Source organism: Thermobia domestica, chromosome 15, assembly GCF_964235325.1.
Source record: "Thermobia domestica chromosome 15, izTheDome1.hap1.1, whole genome shotgun sequence".
NCBI lineage: Eukaryota > Metazoa > Arthropoda > Insecta > Zygentoma > Lepismatidae > Thermobia > Thermobia domestica.
The window spans coordinates 102979147-102990767 of NC_137468.1; the positions used below are offsets into that span (position 1 = coordinate 102979147).

Sequence of the window (11621 nt, forward strand, 5' to 3'; positions counted from 1 at the left end):
AAATATATTTTAGCATTTAGGCCCGACCTCGTTTGATATCAAATGAGCCCGAATTAAGCCCGAATTACATGAACTTAAAAGTTAACGCAAAATTGTATGTTTATTTACAGCAATAAGAAGTTTAATTACAACAATAAGAGGTTTAATTTTGCAATTGTGCTTTAAAAGTTCTTCAGAAACAATGGTCCGATAAATATCGTTGTACAGTATATTTACAAAGTTAGGCCCAAAAAGGCCCGAGAAATATAGTTGTATATTTAAAAATTCACGGCCCGAGCCCGGCTTGACCTCTAACGTACACTCATGTCCAAAATTATTGTCACATGTCTATAAATACGTTGTTGTAGGAATATAATTTGATAATGAATTCGCCCAGTATTTCTTATAATGCTAGTATGTGTATAATCGTCAAAGACATGTATGTGGCAAATTTCATGTCAAAAGAGCAGTAAATATGAACAATAAAATGAAAATAAAACTGTCTTGTCCATTTAGCAACAATTTGTTTTACTCATTCTAATTTTCGTATTTATAATTCTTTTCCTATGAAACTTACGACAAGCATACATTTCCCGATTATACACACAGTATCAGTATTAAAAGTACCCCGCAAAATCATTATCAAATTATATTCTTACAAGAAGACAGTTATAGATATGCGACAATCTTTTTGGACATGAGTGTACATGACCAATTGCTTACCATTTGTATTATTTCTCAGATAAATTAAGACAGATTTCTTATACAATTTATTAATAAATAAAATTGAGAATTCTTTATATAGAGTTTCTAAATTTACTCTTTCACCTAATCGTTTCTTAAGACATACTCTCAAAATATCATTTTGCTGCATAGTTATTGGTTTTAAGTGTGGGGAGTAAGAAGCGCCTCAACTTAATATACCGTAATTTAATATGCTCTGTACTAGAGCATGGTACTTCACAGTGTTGGAAAAAATACAGTTTTTTTTTTTTTTAAAAAAAAAAAAAAGAACAAAACATGTGTTTAAAACATGAAAAAGGTGTTTAAAATGTTTTAAATATGTTTTAAAACACACAAACAAAAAAAAACATGTTTGAAACATTTTGAACAGTTTAAAACATGATTTTAAACATATACGTATTTCATAATCGGGTACAGTAGCGAAGAGGCGGGTAATTATGGTGTACTGCACTTCCCTCGCAACCCTCTGTGCATGTGCTTCTCAACACCTTGTCACAATATAAATCTAGATAAAGTTCAACAATCCGATTATTTAATTCCCTTTAATGAAATTCTTAGTGTTGGAATATTCAAACTATTACGGGCGAAAATTCAAAACGAATTTATTTCATTGTAAACGCATATTGTAAAACCCATCATTCATCATGAATTTATAGTAATTAAAGTCTTTCTTCACAACATATGTAAAATGAAAATTCATTAAAATTTATACTAAAACGAAATAAAAGTATGCTAAAATAAGTTTTTCATTATTATTTTCTATTATGTTAAAAATTTCCCTCATCGGGGAGGTGTAGTAAACCCGCGACTAGGGCAGGCACGGAAAGATCAAGTGTGCATGTTTCGTCTGATCAGCATCTTTTTTCTTTTCTTTCTTTATTTTATTTTTTTATTTTTTAATTTTTTTACAACATATACATATATTGGCATCGAGATACACTGGCAACCTTGTGCGGTGACCGTCACTGCAGTGTCCCCGTACGAAGGCTACAACTTAAAGCAATGCTTTTCCTCGAGTGGCGGACACTGAGAGTTGCTCGAGATAGTTGCGCGAGAGCGGTCGGTGGCGGCAACCGTTTTAGTGGCAGCAACTGCAGTTACCTCATACGAACGCAGCAATTTAAAGCAATGCTTCACAAGCAGTTGCTCCACCGAGTTGAGCCACTGCAGTGGCTGCATATGAAGGCCCAGGGTCTTATGCAGAGTCGTTCTGACGCGTAATTAGTGCCACATTACAGAGTTTGACTAACATGTTTCCTGCAGTAGTCAGGCCTTTAGTACCGTGTGTGTGGGTTTTCTCGGGGTTCTCCCGTTTCCTCCCACTTTCTTCATTCCACCATTTCATTCATTACTCATCATCACCGTCTCCTTTAGCCTAACCGGCATAACCGTGGGACGTAAAACTCAAAGATTTCATTTCATTTTTCAGGCCTTTAGTATGACGCTAATCATAGGTTAAAACGACTCTGCATAAGGCTTCAAGAGTTTACAACTTCTTAAACATATTAAAAAAAAACGAATGTATTACTTTCTTAATTATTTCTCGTTTGTGGGGGCACAGTGATTCATTAATAATAAGCTCATTTCTTGAGTGGCTACGAAGGCATCCTGTGAGTCCTTGGTGGACCAATCCTCAGAGGCTTCTCCTCTTTTCGTCACACTTTCTCAGGTACACTAATTTTCCGATTCTTGTATTCATTATCAGCCTGTCATGTAGCATACAAAATAGTCGTTTTTCAGGCATATTCCAGGCATACTCCCCGACTTAATCAACCCGACCGCTCGGAACTAAGATAATTTAAATCAATAGATAATGTTTTACTCTAATTCATATCGAAGTAACCTTTACATCGCCTGATTATGAATTGGAGAGGGAACCGGCATATTTTCATTATTAGTAGTAAGTAATAGTTGTTCCTTAAAGTGTTAATGGAATAAACAAACATAAGGTTAGGTTAATAAATTTTTAATTTATTAATATTCAATAGGATCATATTACAAACCAAAATAATAGGTATATACAAAAAAAAGCATCCGTAACAAATGGAACTCAGAATTTTTAAGTGAATTTAGAGTGGCACATATAAGAGGATTGCTTATTTAATGTATGTCTACTAACAACTACCACTATTACTAATACTAGGCCTACTACTACTACTACTCTCCTACTTCTTGGCATAAGAACTTGAAATTTTAAGCTTCAAAGCTGATCAAAACTGCAGTTTTTGTTCTTGAAATGGATTGTGCCTACTTCCGAAACGTGGATCCACTAATTGACCAAATTAGGAAAGAAAGAAAGAACGAAAAACATATCCCTTCATAACAGATGGAAACGAATGAAGCTGCTAATAAAGCGGGATACAGAGTGGCACTGGAAAATCTCACGTTTAGTACTTTCACCACAGCAGCACCAGCGCCTTCGTTAGTCCATTGCAGCAAATCCTTGTGGTGAGGATAAAACCAGCCTTTACTATTTTTTGTGTGTGTTTGTTTTACGTGTTTGCTCCCTAATCTTCTAAGGTTCTAACTTGGATGTCCTGTCTTGAAACTGCCACGCGATCTTCATTTTACAATTTGCCATTCATTACTCAGCGCACAATATTTAGTTACGTAATGACAAACGTTCACTGAATTTCAAATTCAACACGAAGCAAAAATTCCATGTTATTGATATTAACATCTCTCTTCTCTTTGCCAGTAATCATTAAATTGTTCTACAGTTAGTTGCCTTTGGGATATGTAACTATAAAAATTCATCAACAGCATCTGCTCTGACGCCGAAGAAGCCCTCGACATCTTTTTCTCAACCATCTCCCACAAGAAGGAAAACATTTTCTCACCGAGAATCGCCGCCGGTGTTCGTTCAAACATAAATCAGAAGAACTGCCTTCTAAATAGTCTGAAACTTGTTTCTCTTCAGTTTTGGTTTTCCTCTCTTCAGACATATCCAACGTTCCATCATCTGTCAACAAAGTCGTCCAGTTCTGGAATATTTTCGGCTTCTTCGCTACACCACACTTCATCAATTTCTTGGTTCTCAGGTTCAAAATAATAATAACAGCATTCCAATGACAAATATCGTCCGACTCTCTAGTTATAGGGTGTATCTTAAGCCCCAGTAGATGATTGGAGACGGTCCACTGTAGCAAAGACAACAATGCAACTGGACCATAATCCAGGATACTGCAACCAACAATCACTCTGCGGTTCATAGCTATAGGAAGAGGCATTATTCCTCTCCAGTCACTTCCAAGAACAATAACACTATTGTTGGATCCATCCAATAAAATGTGAATCCGATCAGAAAAAACATAAGGCAGTCCCTGGTCGTTAAATTGTTCCTCTGAGAAGGTTGGCAAGACGGAGAGCTGGCCCAATCCATGTAACAACGTTTCGGCTCTTATAACGAACAATGTATGGATGGAAGAAACATGTCTATAAGTACATGTCCATCGTATGACGTCAATCATTTTAAGAAACAGTCTTTTTCTTCTTCTGGACATGTGCAGACTTTTTGACATATCATTCAGTTCAGATTCCATTTCTTCTGTTTGGATGGGTAAATTAGTTCGAGGCACAAATAGTTTTCGGCATCTATGCATCCATTTTCTGCATCGAGGAAACAATGCTCTGACACAAAATCGACTCTGATGCTTACTGATGGATAAATCAGATTTGCTACTCAAGTATTCAGAATCAGCATCATAAAGAATCTCAAATGTCTTTTCAGATGTCTGCGATGATTTTTCTTCAAATAACAGACGTGTCCAATTTCTAAATAGTCTTGGCTTCTTGACTAAACCACATCTTAGCAAGCTTTTAGTTTTCAAGTTGAAAATTATAACAACAGTAGTCCAGTGACAAATATCATCAAAATCTCTGGTGATTGGATGTATTTTGATTCCGAGCAACTGATTGGATATTGACCACTCCATGAAAGTAAATAGTACAACTGGCCCATAATTCATGATTGAGCATCCAATAGTAACTTTGAAATCCTGGACAGTGAAAAGGGACACTGTACCACGCCAGTCACTGCCAACTATTCCAACATAGTGCTCACTGTTGCTGTAATAAACGTGCAGCTGATCACAAAAAGTATACGGAAGACCTTGGTCTTCAAACTGGTCGGTTGAAAATGTAGGTAAAACAGACAGCATTCCCATTCCATGCAGTAATGTTTCACCACGGATAGACATCAAATATTGAGTCGACGATAACGGTTTATATACAAAAGAATATCGAAAACGCTGGATAATCTCCTTGAAGAGTCTTCTTCTTCTTCGTGTCATGAAGCTGCTGTTTAGTGGAAGATGGCGCTGTGCTGACGTGGAAGCAACCACCTTTTCATGGACGTATGCTGTTGCACTAACAGATTCATCAACTGTTCTTGGATGACAAATCAACCTTCGTATCCAAGTTGCAAACCGTGGCAACCAGCGACGGCAAGAGAAGAGTCGTGTTCTGTGTTCAGTTCCGGTCCTATTCAATGGCTGAGTAGAGGCGGCAGTTTCTTTGTATTTGAACGATGTTAAAGATCGATTCAATGGCAAACACGTAGCGGCTGATGTGGAAGAGACCAACACGGTTCTCGATGGTCTCAGTTTCACCGAAGTGAATAAAGTAGATGTGCAGGAAGTCATTATAGTTAGCGCTCAAAAAATTTTCACGTTTAACTATTTAGATTCCTATAGCTCATCTGTTGCTTGGAGATTTTTACTGGCAAATCGTATTGCATAAATTATTGTTGCAATAAGCCAACCAAAATATTTTTATTCTAATTGTTGGTGGATAAGTGTTTTTGCACAAATACGATTAATTTTTAAGGTGTTGGGTTTGTTTTACATATTTTGGAAATTTACGTAATTTCTCTTACATAAATCCTTTATCATATCTCTAGCTGTATCCGTCCGTCCGGCAGACAAAATAATGTCTGTCTGGCCGGAAGACAAATGTTCGTGGACTGTATTATTTTGAACACAAAGTTTGTTGCACAATATACTATTTATTATATTGTAAACACACAACTAAATACACTAATTGCTATACATAAGCAACTACACACTATGCAGTCACACACGCCACGTTGACACTTGTAAAGAACTCTCAATCGTCCAGCGTTGCCAGATACAAAACAAAAGAATGATGAAATGCGGCCGAACATACCGCCCACCTTGAAATATCATTTCAACACTACATATAATTCTACACATTACTCTACAATACACATTCTACATATTATTTATTCTTCATTAAATGGAAGAGGAGAAATTTTTACAATTGGTCGTTTGAAGACACCTTTGCTAGTTTTAATAGTAACAGTTCTAACAATATTATCTACACCAGGATGAACAGCAACTACTCTTGCTAAATTCCAATGCTGAGGAGATGTCTTATCTTCCTTCACTAACACTAAATCATTGACCTTGATATTAGCATGTTTACACCACCATTTTGGCCTTTGTTGCAGCCGAGACAAATATTCTGTTTGCCAACGGTTCCAAAAATGTTGGACCAATCTTTGAGTTAATTGCCAGCGTGACAAATGTTTGATTTTTAATTCACACAAATTTGGTTCAGGTATTGCTACTAATGCATCGTGAATTAAAAAATGACCAGGAGTTAATACCTGATAGTCATTAGGATCAGAAGATACAGCAGTTAATGGTCTAGAATTTAAACAGGCTTCAATCTGACACAAAACTGTATACATTTCTTCAAATGTAAGTACAGTGTTACCAACTACACGTCTCAAGTGGTACTTGACAGACTTTACACCAGCTTCCCATATGCCTCCAAAGTGAGGTGAGGATGGTGGATTAAAATGCCAATTTATAGATTGCATACTGAGGTAATTACATACAGACTCTTTTGAATCACCATTCGTTACAAGTTTCAGTAAGGATTTTAATTCTCTGTTTGCACCTATGAAATTTGAACCACAATCACTGTAAATATCAGTAGGTTTTCCCCTTCTAGCTATAAAACGTTTCAAAGCTGCAATAAATGACTCTGTTGAAGCATCACTTACCAATTCTAAATGGATTGCTTTGACACTGAAACAAATGAAGAGTGCTACATAACCTTTGAACAATTTTGAATTTCGACTTTTCATATTTTTTAACATTAGTGGACCTGCATAATCTAAACCGCAATCCAAAAATGGACGAGTTGGTGTTACTCTACCAACAGGAAGTTGACCCATTAATTGAGAGGCTGTTACACTTGACTGTTTGTGACATGTTACACAACCTTTTACAATCTTCCTTACAAAGTCACGACCACCAATAATCCAAAACTTTTGTTGCAAAACAGATAAAAGTAACTGTGAACCTGCATGAAGATGCTTTATATGTTCAGATTTTACAAGAAGTTCTGTAATTCTAGCATGTTTTGGAAGTAAGATAGGATATTTGAAATCATATGTTACACTAGCATTTTGCAAGCGACCTCCAACTCTCATGACATCATTTTCATCAAGAAATGGATTTAAACACAATAGTTTGCTATTATAAGGCAAAGGTTTTTTCATACGTAAGTATTTTATCTCAAGTGGATATTCAGATTCTTGAGCTTGTTTTATCCAATGCATTAATGCATTTGACAACTCCTTTGTAGTTAATGGTCCACTACATTTTAACTCCTGTTTACCTTTACTATTCCTAATAAATCTTTTACACCAAGCAGTAACACGAACTAACCTAGATAATGATGAAAATTTATCTACTATTGTACAGTCAACCTTAATGTGCATGTTAACAGTTGAAGACTTTTGCTCACATTGAACAGAATCTAGATTTTTGCAATTAATATTTACAATAGGTAATTCTGATTCCATCAACCACTTTGGCCCATTCCACCATAGTGAATAAGACTCTAATTGTGACGGATTCAAACCACGAGAACTACAATCAGCTGGGTTGTCTTTGCTCGATGTGTGCGCCCATTTAATAAAAATTGATTGTTGGATCTCAGATACCCGGTTAGCCACAAATGTTTTCCATTTACTCGGACATGAAGAAAGCCATGCTAACACAATAGTAGAATCTGTGTAACAGACAACCTGTTCAAACTTGATTAACATTGCCTTAATGACCGTATTGACTAACCTACATAACAATACTGCAGCACACAATTCTAACCTAGGTATTGATATTTGTTTTATAGGGACAACTTTGGTCTTTGCAGCAATCAGGTATACTTGTACATTTCCAGATGTATCTATACAACGTACATATGCTACTGCAGCATACGCCTTTTCACTAGCATCTGAGAACCCAATTAGATCACATTTCACAATATTTTCAGAAGAAATACACCTTTTGATCTTAATCTGTCTCAACAATGGCAATTCTTGACAGTATGCTTCCCACGAGCGAGCAATATCATTTGGAAGTACGTCATCCCATTCAATTTTTAATTTCCATAATGATTGTAGCAACAATTTTGCAACAATGGATACTGGAGATAACCAACCAAGCGGATCATACAATTTTGCAATATCAGCTAGTAACATTCGTTTTGTCATTACTGACTTAGAAGTGGGAACAACAATAGAAAATGAAAATGAATCACTTGATGGATTTCACTGTATGCCTAAAGCTTTTACATTCTCATCTTCATTAAAACAAATTAACGACTGAGTTTCTCTTAAGTGAGAAGGTATACTATTTAACACATTCCTGTCGTTAGTAGACCATTTTCTTAATTCGAAACCACCTTTTTGTAATAATGCTGTTAATTCTGAGTACAATACCATTGCCTCACTACTATCAGCTGCACCTGAAACTAAATTATCAACAAAGAAATCATTCATGACTAATTCTGCAGCTCTGGGATAACAATAACCTTCATCTACAGCTAACTGTTGCAAACACTTTACAGCGAGATATGGAGCCGAACTGGTTCCATAAGTAACAGTTAACAATCTAAAATCAATAATAGGTTGGTCAACTGTTTCTCTCCACACTATTCTCTGGTAATCAGAATCAGTTTGATCTACCTTAACTTGTCTGTACATTTTTGCTATATCAGCACACAATGCAATTGGATGAGTTCTGAACCTTAATATTAATGGGATAATATCATCTTGTAATTTTGATCCTACCATTAAGTTGTCATTGAGAGATACTCCACTGCTAGTTTTAGCACTACCATCAAATACAACCCGCAATTTAGTGGTAGAACTACTTTCATTTATGACACAATGATGCGGCAGATAATAAGATTCAGATACAAGCTTATCAAGTTCTACATCAGGAATTTTTTCCATGTGACCTAAGTCTAAGTACTCCTTCATGAAATCACAATATTGTTTACATAAATCAGGATCTTTCTGTAACTTACGTTCCATCTGGCATAATCGCTTTACTGCTGTGTTCCGTGATACACCTAGAGGCTCAACATTCTCTTTAAAAGGCAATTTTACAATATATTTGCCATCAACATCACGTTTGTAAGTTTCAGCAAAATACTGCTCACAATTTTGCTCTTCAACGGATAAATGTTGTACAGTTGGCAACTCCTCTACTTCCCAGAATCTTTGCAATGTTTTATTGAGATCAACAGAAACAAAATATGACTGAACACTTGATGTGTTATTCGTTAAGTTAATCTGACCACACAATACCCAACCTAACACCGTTTCAATGGCAGACGGAGCTCCATTCGTACCTACGTGTCTCCCACTGAGCAACAATAATGGGAAAACATCAGCACCTAACAACACATCAATAGGGCCGCTTTTATTAAACTGTGGATCTGCTAAATTTACTTGTTTTACAATTTCCCAATTACCTATATTTTGAATAGTTACTCTGGGTAAGTCACTTGTGATTCTTGGGACTACTATTGCTTTAGTATGAATATTATTATTACTGTACAATGACTGAAAACACAAATCAACTATTGCATGAGAATTTCCAACGTTAGAACCAGTAACACCTGATATGCTCATGTTTATTTTCTCTTTGTTTATGCGTAATTTCTGGACGCAACGTTCAGTTACAAACGATAATTCACTACCACAGTCGATAAGTGCACGAAATTGTATCAACTTATTTGCATTATCTTTGATATTTATGACAGCGGTGGACAACAACACCTGAGGAATTAGTTTTTGATTTATAGAATGAGAACAATTTACTTGATCTACTTTATCCTTCTTTTCAAAATGCAATAAAGTATGATGTTTTTTGTTGCAAGTGTGGCAACCCTGCTTCACATTACACTTATTTACGGAACAATTTAAGGTCAAACAATTGAAACAAAGCGAATTCTTTTTCACAAAACTATGCCTATCATTCACTGACATATTTATGAACTTTTGACATTTATATAGCTTGTGGTTATTTTTACACATGATACATGACACAATTGGACTTGAATGATGCACTAACGTGTTGCTCTTTTTGTTTGTTTTTAAAGCAGACGTGTCTACCGGTGACCTTGCACTCACTGCAGCTAACGCTTTGGCACGTTGTAATATGAACTCTTTCAGCTGGTCGAAAGTTGGTTGTTCGTTTTTCTTCAATGAAAGCTCCCATTGTTTTCTGGTGTTCTTATCTAGCTTCTCACCCACATGGTAAATTAAAATCACATCCCAATGTTCCACTGGAAGGCCCAAGGATTTAAGTTCACACACACACTGAACACTATTGTCAACCAATCTTCGTAACTCACCTGATGACTCATTCTTCACAGCTGGTTGAGTAATCAACTTGCTCAAAATATGATTTGCTAGCTCTCTCACATCTTCATATCTTGATTTAAGTAACTCCCATGCTACTTTATAGTTATCATCAGATATGGAAATAGACTGCAACAATATAGCAGGTTCCCCTGATACAGCTGTCTTCAAATACTGCAACTTTTGAGCATTTCCTAATCGATTGTTATTATGAACAGCAGCAACAAATAAGTCACGAAACGATAGCCAATCTTGCACTCTACCACAAAATGTAGGAAGTTCTAAGTCTGGCAACTTTACATCTGTGCACTGTTTATTAGATGTATTTACCTGTTCAGTATTAGGTGACTGCATATTGTACAAAATTTCTAAGACAGAGTCCAACTTATTTTGCACTTCATTAAATTCTCCGTCATATGTTGCAAACCCACTTTCACCACCCACAGAAATGAACTTTGTAATGAGCTCTGTGCAATCGCCATGTAATTGCTTAGCACGTTCAGTGTATAACTTAATACTGAAGTTAGGCTTGTCTTTATTCTCGTTCACTTTATGTATTAACCTTGTCACTTCACGTTTCAAGACAGTTTTCTTACCTATGAGTTCTTCCATTGTTATAATTCTGCACCACTTTGACAATGCACTACAAAATGAAGATACTGCGCCAAAAGTTCGCAAACCACGCACATGTACAGTACATGCACAACTGGAACAAAATCCGGTCGGTAAGGATCACTTTAATGTTCGTGGACTGTATTATTTTGAACACAAAGTTTGTTGCACAATATACTATTTATTATATTGTAAACACACAACTAAATACACTAATTGCTATACATAAGCAACTACACACTATGCAGTCACACACGCCACGGTGACACTTGTAAAGAACTCTCAATCGTCCAGCGTTGCCAGATACAAAACAAAAGAATGATGAAATGCGGCCGAACAACAAACACTATCAAAAACTACTCGAATCAGTATTGGCCAGGATATACGTAAAAGGTCAAAAATTCCAAATCGAGGTCGTTAGTTGAAATATTATTCAAACCGGAAGTGGTAGAAATCAAGCAATTCCGGTTTTAACGTTGATAGCTATAGAGTATAAAATGGTAATAAACGTGGATTTCTGCAATAAATTAAACGTTTCAGGAATATATTTATTTCTACTCCCCCTACTAACACTGGAAATTGTAGAAATCTACTGTTG

The 11621-nt window shown here is 36.0% G+C and overlaps 2 protein-coding genes across 2 annotated transcripts; both read right to left on the reverse strand.

Annotated features, from left to right (window-relative positions):
* Positions 1–5928: 5928 nt before the first annotated feature.
* LOC145671575 (uncharacterized) lies at positions 5929–8251 on the reverse strand. Its single transcript, XM_081740762.1, has 2 exons — positions 6002–8251; positions 5929–5940 (listed from the first exon to the last, which is right to left on the reverse strand). Exons 1-2 carry the CDS (start codon positions 8249–8251, stop codon positions 5929–5931), a joined length of 2262 nt encoding a protein of 753 aa, XP_081596888.1.
* Positions 8252–8308: 57 nt separating this feature from the next.
* Positions 8309–11023, reverse strand: LOC145671576 (uncharacterized). The gene has a single exon (XM_081740764.1). The coding sequence runs from the start codon at positions 11021–11023 to the stop codon at positions 8309–8311; it is 2715 nt and encodes a 904-aa protein (XP_081596890.1).
* Positions 11024–11621: the final 598 nt, after the last annotated feature.

Excerpts from the sequence above, each read along its gene's own strand:
- LOC145671576 (XM_081740764.1), bottom strand. The coding sequence starts at position 11,023 with ATGGAAGAACTCATAGGTAAGAAAACTGTCTTGAAACGTGAAGTGACA.
- LOC145671575 (XM_081740762.1), bottom strand. The coding sequence starts at position 8,251 with ATGACAAAACGAATGTTACTAGCTGATATTGCAAAATTGTATGATCCG.